Source organism: Lolium rigidum, chromosome 6 (assembly GCF_022539505.1).
Source record: "Lolium rigidum isolate FL_2022 chromosome 6, APGP_CSIRO_Lrig_0.1, whole genome shotgun sequence".
NCBI lineage: Eukaryota > Viridiplantae > Streptophyta > Magnoliopsida > Poales > Poaceae > Lolium > Lolium rigidum.
This window is the reverse complement of record NC_061513.1, coordinates 302,242,235-302,259,655: the sequence shown is the minus strand read 5'-3', so window position 1 is coordinate 302,259,655 and position 17,421 is coordinate 302,242,235. Positions and strand designations below refer to the sequence as shown.

Below are 17,421 nucleotides of genomic sequence, written 5' to 3'. Positions count from 1 at the left end.
GCACAAGTTCAGCGGCAACTGCTACAAAGGGTACCCGACTAGACACGAGGCGGTTGCCAAGTGGAGGGCGCACCAAGCTAACAAGAGCAAGATGAAGACCTTCCTTGTGCTCTCGCTCTTGCTCACCATCGTCGCGGCGGTACTCTATTTCATCCTAGTGTAGGCGGCGGCCGGTGTCACTTCGTTTGTATCTAGAGATGATGAGAACTTTCTTAATTTGCATGGATTATGAGTTGTATGGAGCTATATGTATAACTCGATCGGGCTCTAAGTAATGTGATGATGATGTGATGATTATATATGTCCATATTATATCTGTCTATATTATATCAGTATATAACCTGTATACGGTGTATAAAACCAGTATAAAACCTGTATAATACACCAGGGAGCACAAAATCGAGTATACCTGTACATAGTTCTGTGGCGCACCAAAAAATAATTCTGTGGCGCACCTGTTTCTGTGGCGCAGCTACACCACATGCGCCACAGAACTACTTATTTCTGTGGCGCACCTGGCCAGGTGCGCCACAGAAATCAGAAATCTTATTTCTGTGGCGCACGACAAGGTGCGCCACAGAAAGCTTATTTTTGTGGCGACGTTTCTGTGGCGCACCACCCATGCGCCACAGAAGCCATTTTTGGTGCGCCACTGATGAGGCTTTTCCTACTAGTGTACGGTCCTCTGATATTTTCATTTTAGAAAAATAAATTAAAAAAATAAGGGAAAATGACTAGTGGAAAATACCCTCTCTACTTGAGACTATCTACAAATCAATTGCCACTCCACATATGCAAAACGCCCCCGTGCAAACGACTCGACTCTTCCCCTTCTATCGCGTTGGTGCCGTGACAGAGCTAGGGTTCCCCGAATCGTCCACGCTGTTCCCTGCCTCCTACAACTCTCTCCGTCACCGATTCAGCCGGGTGTCCGCGGGTCGATCTTGTCTCCGTCGGCCGCCGGTGACAGGATCTCGAGCCGCCGGCGCCTCACCGTTTCTCGTCCGCCGCCGTCCCGGTGAGCTTCTCCGCCGATTTGGCGACGTGCTGCTCCAGCTGCTCTTCACCGTCAGCCACCTCCGTCGCCCTGCTGCACCAACCTCCTCCAGCGACAAGGTGAGGCAATCCCCTCCCGATCTCTCTTTACTTAACTGGTGTGAGTTGATGAACTTGGACATAATATTTAATAACTGCTGTGAGTTGATGAACATGAACATACATTGTTTACGAAGCACTATCGCATGTATTCTTTTGCCGGTGCAGGATCATTTGTTGTTGATGGTTTACCAACTCGCTTCCACCAAGCGCTTTTTTCCGCGTCCGCACCTTCATGTGAAAGGGGGAATAGGGGATCACCAGGCAGCCAAAACCCAAACCGTGAAAGGTTAGAAGAAAAATAATTCCAAGCCTTGCCGCCGGCGGCGGCTGCGAGTTTGACTAGGTCAGATCTGTGTGTCGTCCTGCCTGATTCGCTCACTCCCTTGATTTCTCCGGTTGGCTAAATCCTTTCATTTGCGGCTGTTTCCCCAGGTTGGTTAGGGTTTGGAGGTCGCGTGCCGCACCTCCGTGCTTTGCCTCTGTCTGATGGCAGATGACGATGCCGGCGTTCTTCCTCCCTACATCGAGGAGGGCGAGGAGGAGGCCGCGGCGTCGAAGCAGCTGCGCCGCCAGCAGAGCAAGAGGAAGAAGCCTCGGGAGAGGATGCCGTGGGAGTTCGCCACGCCAGAGGAGGAGGCCAAGGCGGAGGCGAGACTGGCTCTGGAACGCGAGCTCATCGTGCACGACCCCAAGACTGGAGACACTTGCTTCACCCGCGTCTGGTTCCTTGACCGCACCATCTTCGACCTCGACGAAGAGAGTACGTGCCCGTTCGTTCTCCAACGCGTTATACTTTTTTTTTGCGTTATACTTAAACGAAGCATATGACTAGCACAATAATGTGGTATGTGCTTAGACCGTGCTAGTGACATTTGGCCAAATGTGGTATCTTGATTAGGATTAGATTGTTGGGTTATCAACCATTCTTCAGACAAAATGCAACAAGACATTAGAGCACCTTAAGTGAAGTTAGATTGAACACTTTAAAATGAATGTGTTAGAGAAGTAAAACGCAAGATAGAAAAGGAAGTGACTGATTGAATTCATCTTCTATGGAACTTACTGAATGAAACCTACTTAACATTCAGTCACAAAACCTTTTCCTTGCATGGAGAGAGGCGGGGGAAGTAGTTCTTTTCAGTGATTGGGCATACAAAGATGAACTGTTCTATGAAGACTGAAGGGATGTACATCTAGTAATTCTTTTACGAGTGAAAACCTTGTGTAGATTCGGAATCAAAATGTGTATGTTCTATGTTGTACTACAACGGCTTATATTATGGAACAGAGTGATAGTAGTTCTTCCCTTCCTGCTGGGGGCTGGCGAATTTCATTAAGTGGACGTGCATATATGGTTCAATACTAAGGGTGCTAAAATATTTTGTCTCCTAGGATACACATTTGTTTGTGCACAGAACCACAGAGGCTACAATGCTTGTTAACCTGGTGAACAACTTGCACACTGATATTTCAAGTATATATGCTGAAACCTATGCATGGAGAAAATCGCAAAGTGAGCTAAATTCACAGTTTCAGTAGAAATGCTGCATGGAAGAATGCTCCTGCATTAGTTGGAAAGTTGCAACGGTATTTTGTTATCTCCAAAGTTACTAGATCCCATGATTTTTTCCAAACGATCCAAGGATCGGCTTTTTCATTACCAGGAGATAACGAAAAACAGAACGAGTATCTCTTGCCTGCCAGGCAAGTTAACACTCACACCCACCCATATATATACATAACGAAGGTTGAAACTAGCCGAAACAACCTGAACATTTTACAACCAACCAACGACACCAACTAGATCCCATGATGAATCCAAAGAGAACCTCAGGCGTCTTTATTTTTAATTCTCTGGCTTAACCGTGTCCAATAATTTGCCCATTTGAACCTACTAGTACAGTGCTTGTTTTAGGCTGGCATTCATACCATCTGGAATCATTTTCTCTTTTGCTTGATTTTCTGTACAACAATCATTGTTCTGCTTTGTAGAAGTCTAAATTTACAAAGCTCTACCAGATGTATACGTCCGCTCATCCTGATGTTCCTACAGGATCTATACTTGGATGCTGTTTTAACTTGTTATTGCTTGAGCCATTACCAATCTCAACATCTGTTAGTACCTAAATATTCGTTGCTCTTTGGGAAATAACTTCACTTTCTTTTGTCTCAGCACAATATGGTCCTATGCGTTATGTGAATTCAACTATTGGTGATGACCATAGATTGGTTGGCTCTTTAAATGTGCTTTGTCTCAAGATAATCTCCTCAGATGTTGCCTACCCTATCAATGTCTATGGGACCGCGATAGTCAGAGATAATCTTGATTATAAATGCATCAACATCTTCCGACGTGACAGAAATAATTGCCAGCAAGTTACGTCAAAGGTATTCAATACAATGGCTTAATGCCACATCTTCTGTTTCTTTAGCTGACGTGAAATCTGTATCCCTGCTACTAAAAGCATTCTAGCATTCTATCATGTAGACATTTTAAATTTATTGTCATTGTTGTTGTTTGCATGACTTATCCTGTATCCCTAGGGGCAAACTTAAATATCTAACACTACTGACAACCGAAGGTTTGTAAAGTGGCTGAAGTTTCTGGTAACTGTACATTTACAGGAAACCTCGGTGATGCTTTGTAAGTTCTCACAGTGGCCAAAAGTTTTTGAGAAAATTACTTTTAAATTTCACATATCATAAAAGAGTCTGCTAGTGATAAGTGGCCAGCTCTTCTAACATAATAATCACAGGTCTGGGCCTTCGTTTTCGATGTTTTGTTGTTTATTTGTGTCCCAACACAAGCTAGAGTGCTAGACATAACGGACCTGAAGAGCTGAGTTATACTTTTATCACTAAAATAGTGTAGTGTGATTGTTTTTTAACTTTAAGGATGGTAATTGTCTCCATGGCTTATCTGGGCCAGGTCCGTAATTCTCTGTGACCCACTTGGCCATTTACTAAGGCTAAGGATGACCCATCTAACATTGATTATGTGGTCTTGGTGACCAAATGAGTCTCGTGGGCTGGCACCAACAATCTCACAACAATGAGAAAAACTACACAGTTGCTACTAGATTAGATAGTGATCGACTAGTACCGGTGATTCATCGCTCAGTGTACCAGTTTTCACCTCAGGTGGATGTTTTGGTGACCTAAATGAACCTGTCCCCCATGGATCATCTAAATATAGTATATCGCTATAAATTACCCACTAGTTTTCACATAACAAGTAGGCAACAGTATACTGCAGCAGAGTCACACAAAAGTGATACGCATCTGAGTTTGTATTAATGACGAATAAAAGGCTAGTTCTCGGAGGACTTAACATTTTCTCTATTGCTAAAAGGGTGTAGTGATCTTCCTTGTGTTCTGAGGTGTTGACACTTTGCCTTTTGCCTTCAGTATAATCCGTGCACTCTTTTAATTCAATGCCAATTATCTTCTTTAATGGTGTTTCCCTAGTTCAGCAGGTGTTTCATCTATGATCCTCTATAATTTCCCATATTATTCCTCATGTAAACTCATTAGGGTCCTGTGAAGTTGGCTGAAACTATGTTGCATATTTACGATACATGAGATCTCTTATTTGAGCAATGATAATGTACACCAAATTTCCACCGTAGTGCTCTAATGAACATATTGCTTTTGTGAACTTCTTCGTAGAATGAAGATCTGATTCTGACTGGCCCAACTAGAGGAGTTGTTTTCCGTGGTGCAGCTTTCTTTGAGATAAATCTGATGCTAAGAGAAGATGGAGAGGGCAATGACAGACAATTCAGCAAAGTTTTGATTGATGTGTTACTTGGCAGAATAAACTCTAAGGTTTGTAGCAGGACTGTTCCTAGCTGGCTTAGTGATGTGCAACTGGTATTTTCATATGTTAAAAATGCACTGGAGGCCACAATAGAGATCAAAGTTCTGTCAGGGCCTGAAGTTTTTCATGGCAAAATAACTGCTTGCACCACAAACGTTCCAAACAATTTTGTGATGTACGACAGTGATGTTGGTGGTGGTATGGCAGTTGATGATGGCGGAATTATCCCACTATTGCGGCATGTGGTGGCAGTTTCAGTAGATGAGATGCTGATACTCAATATCGGTGCCCATGGTGCTGATCACAGTGGTAACATGTCGAGTTGTCTGAGGATGTTCAATCCAGTGATTAAAGGTGCAGATGAGGATGAGTTTACCTGTGGTCCTTACATTATGCGAATGGAAGTTATCTGGTCAACCTTGTTTTTACCACGAGGGTAAATCAGGAGCATGCCCATATGTGAATTTTTCCATAACATTTTAAGGTACTTGCCATGTCATAGCATGAAGCCGTGGCTATGTATTTATCTTAGCTAGTTTTTTGGACTTGTAATATGTAGTGTGCAACTGGGGCCATTGATAAGCTTAAGCGCATGTGTTGTGTCTCCTGTGTTATGTGTGCCATTTGGTTCATCAGTGGGCATGTTGCATTTTATTTCTTTCTACTAGATGATATGTTCTTGCAGTGCAGCAATTGGCCAATCAGACAGGCCAGATCACAACTAATGTGAGTGAGGTCGGGGCGTGAGACCTCTCGTCTATCGCTCCTGATTTAGTGCTTGTTTGGAACTCAATAGTAAGGAAAAAAAATTGTTTCCGATTGCTACAGGAAATATATGAGCAATACTTTGAGTTGTGGGTCCAACAGAAAACTGCAGTTTTAATACTTCATCTCCACTAATTACTGGCACCATCAAGAGAGTACGAGTTGCACTACGGCTGAGGGGCGGCGGTCCGGGGGCGGGAGAGGAGAAGGGCGGCGGTTAGGTTAGGAGTCTCTTCCTAATCGCTCGTCTTCTCCCATAGAACGAGTTCAGAGGGCGCCCAAAGACGAATCATCAAACTCCTACGACCTATTGGTGAAGCTCGGCACCAGCCTTGTGTATGGCCACCTTGACCAATGCTGCTTTGGAGATGTCCAATACGTGGTCATCCGCTCCATCATCATTGTGGTAGTTGCAAGGGTCCCCCAAGGCTCCCAAGCAACGGCATCATGTTTATCAAGCTTCGTTCCTATGAGAATTTGCGCGCCCATGGCCCCAACATTGTCCCCTTTGGTGGACCACCCCATTCCTCTTCATGCATCGAACGAGTAGATTTTGACCAATGGCCACGCCACTCCTTCACCAGCAGAGCCGCCACCGTGACAACGAGATGTGGAAGTGCGGTGTCTTCTCCAAGTGAGCCCATAACACAGCCACCAAGCTACGTCGAAGCCGCCACTCAAGGAGCAAGAAAATTTTATCGAAATGATGATCACAATCATCTGCACATATAGACGACATGTTCTGATCCTTCTCTGTCACGGAGTCCCTACCATCCTCAAGAATATAGGCCCCATCGGTGATACAGATATTCCATCTTCGATACAACAGCGGCCGACGAAGTTCCATTTGGAGCTCGAGATGCAAGTAGCTCTTTAAAAAAAACATAGTTGAAAAAATTATTAGATGTACATAAGGGTGCATGCTACGAGGGTGGAAAATCTCAAATACTTCTGGCTACACAAAAATAACAATATGTAAGTCATTTGTGTCTCTTAGCTCTTCCGTACTACAATGTAGTCAAGAATTAGGTCTATCAGATCTTTAAGGCCATGTATAGTCGGAGGTGCTTGCAAAACTAAACCTGCCCTTGTCTTTTAACACTTGTGTTTATTCTACGCTGGAGGTGCTAATTTAAGCATTTGTCTAGAAAGATAGGAACGGTTCTAGAAATCGGTATGTTTTTTAAAACACCTCTATTAAGCACCTTGCATTGACCATGATCTAATTGGAGGACATGCACTCGTCTCTCTAGAGTGGTTTATTAACACATTTTTGGTTAACAACGTGCGGGGTCAACTAGTTCGTATAAAATCAATGACGGGTTATACTATTTCGCCGTTGTCTCGTTTTCATGTGGTCCGTCCTATAACTGAATCTTGAGAAATGACTGTAGTGGTACTAAAAACACAGCGACCGGTACCAGCATCATATATTGAGCACCGCGTCTGCACCATGGCTACCGTCGGTTGTGTAATGCTGAGAAGCAAAGAATAACTGCGTCCAACATATTACCATCACCAACTGAAGAATTAAGTGTTTACATCTACAACAAGTTAAAAACTCTAGGATCATATACTAGTACAATGATATTCATCTTACTAACTGTTCATACATGACAAATAGTAGAGTTCTAAGTTGAAAGAGCTTCAATTGGTACTCCGGTTATTAAGCCAAGCATGACACTCATGAATTTGGGTAGATAACTTCTACCATGACACTCATGAGTTTCGAGTTTGGACAGATAACTTCTACCATTACAGACAACAAGCTAGATAACTAAACATTTTTTTCCAAACTCAACCTACTTACTTCAGTCCGTGGTGATTAAAGAGCATACAACTACTTGCTGAGATTAGTTGCAAGGAACCCATATGTGTGACCCAGATTTCCCTGTCCACCATTACTTGCTGAGAGATCTCTATGGCGCCAGTCTGTCAACACGGATGTGTAAGGTGAGTTCACCTGATGAGCTATCAGCGAGTTCAGGGGGAACCAGCAGGAAGAACTTGCCCAACTGAACTCCACCCACCAGCGAGCTGCTTGACACAAGAGGATCCTTCTGGAACACAAGCCTCCCTTCGGCTTTTCCACCAGCAACAACCTGAGCGGCCGATATGTTGCATGAATAGCTCGGTTCAGATTCATGAGGCCGGACGCAGACCATGGTGATAGCGCTGCCGATTTCCGTCAGAGTATTGGTCAGGAGGAACATGGTTTGGTCTTCCCCGACGAGGAGCGTGAACCGGAGGTCACGAGCAACGGATATCTTCAGTGGTTTGTTGTAGCTGAAGTTGGTCAGTGACCAGCCGTGCGCTGTGACGAAGTGGTCCAGAAGACAACATGTTCCCCCTCTGAAATCACAGTCATTCTCTGGGCAGTAGCATGGAGCATGTGTACATTCAGTTTCATGCTTCTCTTTCTCATGGTAGATGATGGACTCATTGCAGCCATATGTCTGGTTTGAGCATGGCACTTTGATGGCGTCGATGACTTGCTCGAGTTCGATGCAACGGCAGTAGCTAGTATTTTTACGACACACATCACAAAAAATGCCCAATCCTAAAACAGACCCAACCTCGCGGAGCTTTTCCATGCACACAGAACACAAAACATGTCCAGCCTCGCACTGAAGAATACAAGAATATTAGTATAACGTTTGGCAGCAACAAAGAACCAATAAAAAACTGGAGAAATACACAAGAGTGAATAGTTTGTGACGCAAGCAGAAACAGAAGGGTATCGATCATCTACTGCATCGTAAGAGATCAGCCAACCTAGACTTTCACCTGTACACACTAGATTGAAAATAGAATGTTACTCTGCTGAATACTGGAAACTATTTTCATATTTTGAGGCACCAACAGTTAAGATTCTACATAATAAGACAGCAGCTAAACTGGCACTTAAACGCTACACACTAGCAGCCTGTTTTCAGTCTAGTAGTTAGTGAAATTTTAGGTTGGTCAGGTTTTTTAAAGTTAGGTCATTTAATCTCTTATAATGCCCTAGATGATTGACATCCTTCTATTATGAACTAATGAAAGGACCGAGGAGAGACATTACACACTGTCGCCAGTAGTACTGAAATGTTAGTCTTGCACATATGATAGCATTCAGGAGGTGAAGTTGCCTGCATTTTCTCTGAAACTTAATTATGCTTGCTCAACTCCTGATGTTCTTGCTACGTTACAAAATCAGTACCTTGTAGGTTCTTACTTCTTGGTGTCCCAAAGCTGAATGCAGATAGCACTCAGTTTTCAATCTAGCAGTTGAGTAATGCAAAATTACTTTTGGTTTGGAGACCCAAACAGTTAAGATCCTAATTGCATTTGACTACTACCCTCTAAATTGGAAACTGAGTCCTAATTGCATTCAGCTTTGAGACAGCAACAGGAAAGATCCTACAAGGTGCCAATTTTGTAATCCCAGCAAGAACAACAGCAGCCGAGCAAGTATAATCAAATTTCGGAGAAAATGGCAGGCAACTTTACCTCCTGACTGTTGTCTATATGCAATGTGTGCTACCCAGCAGATTGGAAATGAAGTACTAACCGCTACATTCAGTTTTCAACCATAAAGATTCTACAATGGGGAATTTGGTCATCCTAGCAACAAGAGCAGCAGCCAAACAGGTATATTTGAGAGAAATGTTAAATTGTTGATCCACTGAAATATCATATAAATTTCAGAGGAAACGGCAGGAATTTTTCACCTTGCCGAAGTGCATTATGTGCTACAGCGCTACAGCCACTATCAGGGAGAAAGGTTGTTGATTTTACTCCTAGCATCTATCAGACAACATTGTTCTACTCTCGGTAAGAAAGAAAGAAAGAAAGAACAGAGGCATTCATCCAGGGACAGTAAAAAAATTAATCGCAGTGACAGGAACCGAATGCGGCGGGTGGCTGATGGTTACCTTGAAGATGGGTGGCTTGAGGGGCTCGAGGCAGATCCTGCAGCCGAGGAGCTCGGACTGTATCTTCACGAATATCTCGCCATCCGACCTGCCCCCTTCCGCCGCCGCCGCCCCGTCTGGTCCCACTCCATGGTCCTTCTCCGTCTTAACCCTCTTGCTCGCTACTTCTTCCGCCATGGGAGAGCTGCTCTTGGTGGGACGCGGAACTGACGGACGCCTCGGAGCAGGGGAAGAGAAGGAGTGTCCAAGGTGAGATTTTGCAGAGGGTGCCTGCGAGGTGGTTGCGCCCGTGTAAATGCCCATGTGCCTGCCTGTCTAAATGTCAGTGATGAAAAAGAAAGACGAACGAGGCTCCTGAAGAAATGATTCCGTGTGCAGAATAGATCAACTTCTGTTACTCCTCGTAACATTTTGTGGTTAAAATTTAAATATATCTATTACTATTTAATATCTAGATATATCTAAATTTTAATAAAGCTGTGACATGTTTCGTGAAATGGAGAAAGTACAAAATAAAACGTTTATGATCTGCAACATATAGAAAGAAAGAACCTAGCAACGTTTGAAACAAACTGGTAACCTTCCACATTGATCGTTTTGGGCCACCTACCTCGTTGTTTTGGCTAGTTGACTGATAAATCTAGCTCGCTAGAGTTCTCACTAAGTTTAAAAGCGCCGAGAGTGTTGTTTTGGCACATAGGTATATATGTTCCCTTTATATTTTAATGCATTTTAAATATTTTTTAAAATGTTAAAAAATTTGAAACAAAAAATGCACACATCATCTTCACGTGCTACATGCACATAAAGTCGTTTCATGAAAATTCAACTTATCATGTGGCGTGTGTAAAAAGGATAAAACTCGGTGCTAAAAATAAGAGTTTTCACAAGAATTGTTTTCTCTTTTTTACATAGACCACAAAATTTATCGGCTTTTCGCGAAACTTGACAAACGTACATATGTTGTGGAGACGTAGTTGTAGAATGGTTTATCAAAAAAATTCGACACTTCAAAATATATTTTTCTGATACAAGGTGCATATGCAGCCGGGAGCCAAATTGAGTTTCCACGGTCAAAGAGATTTCTACCATACGAATAAGAGGAGCTCTACTCACCAATGGAGTTCCGGTACAACACGTTAGCAAGAAGGCGAGAGAGGCAGAGGTGAATCCAAAGGAAGGAGACGTGATGCAGGACGGAGACGAAGGAGGGAGCGCCTTTGGTGGCGGTGGAAGACACGTCGGAGATGCAGATCGACGTGAAGATAGACATTGAGGTGTTCCGCTGCCTGGCTTGCCTCCTTCCCCTCAAGCCCCCAATTTTCAAGGTGAGCTCTCACCTCTCTCACCAGGATGAGGATCTGTTTGCCAGTATCGCACATTTATCTGCAAACTTCCAGCTACGGCCAGGGCCATGCGATGCAAGATGATATTTTTCTTGATGTAGTGCGAGGCGGCCGGCGGGCACATCGTGTGCAGGGGCGGAGGCAGGATGCAAGCAAAAGGGGGGCCGATCAAGGCAACTCTCACTGAAGGGGGGCCATCTTAGCTAAATGTTCATTAGCAGATTACATTAACCAAGCTAAAACATGCATACTACCCTGCTGCACCGTGTCTGAAGGGTTCGTTGCATGAAAAATAAAAAAAATCTACCGTGAAAATGAACAAAAACCAAGATCAAATCTAGGAAGAAGCAAGATCTAATCTACGAAGATCGAAGCAATGAGATGCATGTGAGACTAACCCTCGAAGATTCCAAAGCTTACGAGATTAGATCTCGTTGTTGCTGTAGTCGATCGTCCCGTGCTGCAATCCGGTAGCACTTCCGTACTCGATCGTGCGTACGGTGTCGATGAAGCCCGTCCTCTCCCCGTTTCAGCGGGCAACGGAGGTGTGGTAGATCCCCTCGTAATCCCAGCATCACGACGGCGTGGTGGTGGAGGTGGAGGATAAATTCCTGCAGGGCTTCGCCAAGCCTGCGCAGGAAGAAGGAGGAGGGAGAAAGGAACGGCTAGGGCTTGGGGGATGATGTGTTGCGCCCCAGCCCTCCCCTCCCTCTTATATAGGCGTGGAGGGGCTGCCTTGGCCCCTCCTCCAAGCCCTTGGGTCGGCCAAAATAAGGGGGGCAACTTCCCCCCCCCCCACAAGTTAAGTCCCTATTTTCAAGGGATTTGATCTTATCCACTTGATCCAGCCGCATGGGCCTTGGGGGGCTGGTGTGCCTGGCCCATGTGGGCCTATGTGACCCCCTCCGGTCCATGTTGGTCGTCCGGGATAGGTTGGCCCCACTATGGTACCCTCCGGAACCTCCGGTACAATACCGAAAAATCCTGAACTTTTCCGGTAACCCTGAAAATGACTTCCCATATATGAATCTTATTCTCCGGACTATTCCGGACCTCCTCATAATGTCTTGGATCCCATGTGAGACTCCGAACAATATTCGGTATCCATCTCATATTCCGAATCTACTATACATCGAACCTTAAGCGCGTCACCCTACGGTTCGTGAACCATGCAGACATTATCGAGACTCCTCTCCGATCAATAACCAATAGCGGGACCTGGAGATCCATAATGGCTCGCACACATTCATCGATAACTTAGTGATCGATTGAACCATTAACATACGACACCGATTCCCTTTGTCACGCGATACTTTACTTGTCCGAGGTTTGATCATCGATATCTCCATACCTAGTTCAACCTCGTTACCGACAAGTACTCTTTACTCGTACCGTGGTATGTCATCTCTTGTGACCTAGTCACATGCTTGCAAGCTAATTAGAAGACATTCCACCGAGAGGGCCCAGAGTATATCTATCCGTCATCGGGATGGACAAATCCCACTCTTGATCCATATGCCTCAACTTACACTTTCCGACTACTCAATCCCATCTTTATAACCACCCATTTACGCAATGGCGTTTGATGTAATCAAAGTACCCTTTCGGTGTAAGTGATTTACATGATCTCATGGTCGAAGGACTAGGTAACTATGTATCGAAAGCTTATAGCAAGATGAACTTAATGACTTAATCTCATGCTACGCTTATTTGGGTGTATGTCCATTATATCATTCACCCGATGACATAACCTTGTTATTAACAACATCCAATATTCATGATCACGAAACCATGATCATCTATTAATCAACAAACTAGTTATACAAGAGGCTTACTAGGGACTCCTTGTTGTTTACATAACACACATGTATCAGTGTTTCGGTTAATACAATTATAGCATGGGATGCAAACATTTATCATGAACACTAAGATATAACAATAAATATTTTATTATTGCCTCTTGGGCATATCTCCAACAGTCTCCCACTTGCACTAGAGTCAATAATCTAGTTTACAGTTGTAAAGATATAACACCTTGGCCTTCTGGTGCTTATCATGTTTTGCTCACGGGAGAGGTTTCAGTCAACGAATCTGACACGCTCAGAAACGTATGTATTTTGCAATTCATTTGCATCTCCACACATCACTCATTCTCCAAATGAGTCGGCATTTATCGTATATGTTTAGTCTTCTAGTGGAACCTTAATTCCGCAGTCTGAAATATGTCACTAATATTGTCACACACAATATAACTTCAAAGTTCTGACGCTATCGGAACTACACCAAGTTCTCCAAGAACTCTTCGACTCAAACACTCTCGGTCATTGTCAAAACAATAACATACTCTGCCTTCGTTTGTAGAATCCGTCACAATATTTAGAACTCATCTAAATCTAGCATAGACTTCTTCTAGCTCATTGTGCTACCTTTCAATGAACACTTAGCCTAATTGAGATTGAAATTTATTTTTATATGTGACCAAACTAATATCGGTGCAACGCCTTACATCGATTTGTTTGTCATTACCTCATACAAAACTATATATCCTTGGCTCTTCCAAAGTACTCAAGGATATTCTTACTATTGTCCAATGATCATCACATAGATCATTCTGATATTTGCTCCTAACTCTTTAGAGCACAGGATATCTGATTGTGTACATATTATTCGTGATCTAAAATCACTCATGTGTTTTTACTCATTGAGTGTCAAATACACTCAAGTCTTGTTAAACCTTCACATGGAAAAGAACAGCTTCTTAATATTTTTTATATTGAACTACTTCAATATTCATTCTATGTACTTTAACTTAAACTTATTATGCGTTTCAATCTATCTTCATAGATCTTGACGCTAAATATGTTTCAGACCATATCCTTTCATTGAAGTTAATTCTCAATGAAACCTTTAATCACATCAAGTATACAATTACATCATTTATAATCAATGATATGTCATCCACATATAATATTATAACTATGTCTCAGCGCTCCCACTTAATTTCTTGCAAATGCAAGCATCTTCATCGTTTCTGATGAAATCAAAACTCTTTGATTATTTCTTCCAGTGAAGATTCCAACTCCGTGATACTTACTTCATCTAGTGAAGTTTGTATACCTATCTAGTATTCCACGGACTAGCAAAACTCTTGGTTTGTATCTAGTATACATCCTTTATACACACTTCTGGTAAGAAATGTATTTCTGCCATCCTACTATCATATCTCATAAAAGAAATATGTAGCGATTACTAGAATAATCCACGTAGACTATAAGCATCGCTACGGAAGATCTGATCTTATCGTAGTCAACTCTTTGAACTTTGTCGTAAACAACTTCTTGACAAGTCGAGCTTCTTCAAGAACATAGCATCCAAGTCCATCAATTTTATAAATCCATTTACTTTCAAAAAGTATTCACTTATCTTGGATTTCATGGCATTTAGCCATTTTAACGGAGTCAGGGCCCATCATAACTTCTTTGTATGTAGTTGGTTTATTATTGTTCAAAATCAATCCTTTGTCCACAAATCATTTATTTGATCACAAAGTAAACCATACCTACAAGGTTCAACAGGTACTTCGATCTCCATGACTGTAACACTTTGTAGACATGGGAGCCATGATCGTCGTGGTCGCTTCCGGAACCATTTCCGATGCTGCGCTACTCTGATCATCATGCTGAGGTTCATAAACCTTATCAAGTTCATTGTCCTCCCACTCAAATACTTCGCTAGAAACAATTTCTTGGAAATAAAAACATTGACAAACACTTTTGTCTTTGACTTCATAGTGGAAATAATTCCCAATCAATTCTTTGGGATAACCAACAAAGACATTCATCCAATTTTGGTTGTAAACTCATTTACTTATGCTACACATACCAAAATTTAAGAAAGGACTATTAGGGTTTATACCCATGCCATAACTCATATGGTGTCATTTCAACGGATTATGATGACGCTCTATTTAGTGTAAAAGCGGTAGTCTCTAAAGAATAATCCACAAAAATATAATGCCGTCATTTTATTTCATCTCATCATTAATCCAACATGTTTGGATACGTCTCTCGGATACTCCATCATCACTATGATACTCCAAGAAACGTGAGGTTGTAGAACAATTTCATAACTCTCTTAGATGTTCGCTAAAACTCGTAATTCAAATATTTCCACCATGATCCAATCACAGATATTTGACTTTTCTATTATGATGATTTCCACTTCATGCTGAAATTTATTTGAATCCATTCAAATGTTTCAAACTTCTTCCTTATCGAATAAATATATCCACATATATACACTCAATTCATTGTTGGAAGTTTTCATGAAGTAGAAGAATCTCCCGTACACAACTATGCCCAATGAACCACATACATCATCATGTATGTTTCCACTAAGTTAGTTGCCTGTTCAACTCTTGGCCTATGAACGGTATTTCAGTCATTCTCTTTAGAAGAGATTTGCAAGCGCCAAACGATTGAAAAAATCGAATGACTCCAAAAATCCATTTGCATGGAGTTCCTGCATGCGTTCCTTTCTAACATGAACTAAATGGCGGTTCCACTAACAAGTGTAATTCACATCATTTGCCTTATGGCATTTTAGCGTCAGTGTTATGCATGTGTGCTTCACCATAAAGATTTATGGTAACTTATCCATCGTATATGGAATGCTGTCATAATTTGAACAACTCATTGTTTTCATTTAACTAGAACAAAACAACAATTATAAAGTTTTTTTATTATAAATCTGAAGGGCTAGATAGAATGCCAACGATGAACACAATAACACTTTATTTTTGTTCCAGACGTGCATTCCTATCATATTCCTTGTCAGTCACTTAGGCCATTGTATTCTTGTATTGTGTTGTTTTGTATGACACATCATACCAACCAATATGGTACAAATACCCAAGAATTTCATTGTGTGACCAAACAAGGAATACATTCATAACATGTATATCATCTATATACACCTGAGCTAGACTTTCTAGTCTTTTCTTTCTTTCTGCCAAAAATCTTTTGTAGTTTCTATTTTAGCTTTCCTCATTCTCAGAAAACACTTCACCTTCAATAACTTCTAGGTCCACTGGTCAAATATCAATAACCTTGAGGTTCTTACTTTGAAGTTGATCATCACATGACAAGTTTTCCAGATTTCACTATTAGTAACTTTTTAATGTGATGAACAATTTCACTCATAATTTTATCCATCAAATCATGACGACTTTCCGAGACCATGTCTGTACATGCTAGGCTCGTAAAGTTTAACCTTAGTACTCGTATGTGCAAATCTGGCTTGCACCCGTTGTATGCACACGTAGAATCTATAACACCCGATCATCAAGTGATGCTTCGAAACGACGAGTCTTAGCAACAGCGCATACTAAGGACGATCACTTCATGGATGTGCGAATATCGTTAGTGCCCAACTAGTTGGTGGATTGGGACGCCTAGCGTCTTCAACCTTCGTACATTTCCATGAAACTTATAAATTTATGTAGTCTCACTAAATTATATTCTATCATATTGCACTAAGGTCTTAGATATCACATATATCTCATACCTCGCTTATTTCTGAAAACAAAATTTCTAGCTCCTTACTTTTCAAACAGATTTGAACTTCAAGTTTCACGAAGACAAGATGATTTTAGGTACTAATTGAAATCATTGCGCTTTAAATCAGCAATGTGAGGTTTACTAAAAGTTTGCAATAGGACTTAATCATTTCTTGATTCTTTAACAATACGGTACCAGTCCGTAAAGTTACTTCTCAGACTTAACAGTATTTCTATCTCAATTACAAGACTAGCGTATGGTAGATAACGGATGCCAATTCTACAATTTAATTCAAAATACTATTCAGACTATGTTCATGATAATTAGTTCATGTTTTAATCTAATTACTAATGAACTCCCACTTAATACAACATCCCTCATAGTTGTTTAGTGGCACACGATCCATATCCACTACACCAAATCCGATCATCACGTGAGATGATGTAGCTTCAATGGTGAACATCAACATGTTGATCATATCATCCATATGACTCATGTTCAACCTTTCGGTTTCCTGTGTTCTGAGGCCATGCCTGTACATGCTAGGCTCGTCAAGTAAACCCAAGTATTTCCGCGTGTGCAACATGGCTTACACCCGTTGTATATGAACGTAGAATCTATCACATCCGATCATCACGAGATGCTTCAAAACGATGAACTTTAGCAACGGTGCATACGAGGGGAGAACACTTTATTATCTTGATATTAATGTGAGGGGTCATCTTATAATGCTACCTGATGACCCACAAGTATAGGGGATCACAACAGTCTTCGAGGGAAGTATTACCCAATTTATTGATTCCACACAAGGGGAGACAAAGAACACTTGAAAGCCTTAACAGCGGAGTTGTCAATTCAGCTGCACTGGAAACGAGACTTGCTCGCAAGAGTTTATCGATAGTAACAGCTTTATAGCA

At 41.9% G+C, this 17,421-nt stretch overlaps 2 protein-coding genes across 2 annotated transcripts; one reads left to right on the top strand and one right to left on the bottom strand.

The window, feature by feature from the left end:
- The first annotated feature begins 1,584 nt into the window (after positions 1-1,584).
- On the top strand, positions 1,585-3,419 carry LOC124664487. Its single transcript, XM_047202001.1, has 3 exons — positions 1,585-1,858; positions 3,272-3,372; positions 3,414-3,419. The coding sequence occupies exons 1-3, from the start codon at positions 1,585-1,587 to the stop codon at positions 3,417-3,419; spliced, it is 381 nt and encodes a 126-aa protein (XP_047057957.1).
- Positions 3,420-7,275: 3,856 nt separating this feature from the next.
- LOC124666815 (E3 ubiquitin-protein ligase SINA-like 10) lies at positions 7,276-9,865 on the bottom strand. Its single transcript, XM_047204143.1, has 2 exons — positions 9,601-9,865; positions 7,276-8,310 (listed from the first exon to the last, which is right to left on the bottom strand). The coding sequence occupies exons 1-2, from the start codon at positions 9,775-9,777 to the stop codon at positions 7,603-7,605; spliced, it is 885 nt and encodes a 294-aa protein (XP_047060099.1). The 5' UTR covers positions 9,778-9,865; the 3' UTR covers positions 7,276-7,602.
- Between the last annotated feature and the right edge of the window lie 7,556 nt (positions 9,866-17,421).

Bases quoted from the DNA above. Each gene is read 5' to 3' on its own strand.
- LOC124666815 (XM_047204143.1), bottom strand. From the start codon at position 9,777: ATGGCGGAAGAAGTAGCGAGCAAGAGGGTTAAGACGGAGAAGGACCAT. The intron at 8,311-9,600 runs GTAACCATCAGC...TGTATTCTTCAG, and splicing joins TCAAGCCACCCATCTTCAAG to TGCGAGGCTGGACATGTTTT.
- LOC124664487 (XM_047202001.1), top strand. From the start codon at position 1,585: ATGGCAGATGACGATGCCGGCGTTCTTCCTCCCTACATCGAGGAGGGC. The intron at 1,859-3,271 runs GTACGTGCCCGT...CTTTTGTCTCAG, and splicing joins CTTCGACCTCGACGAAGAGA to CACAATATGGTCCTATGCGT.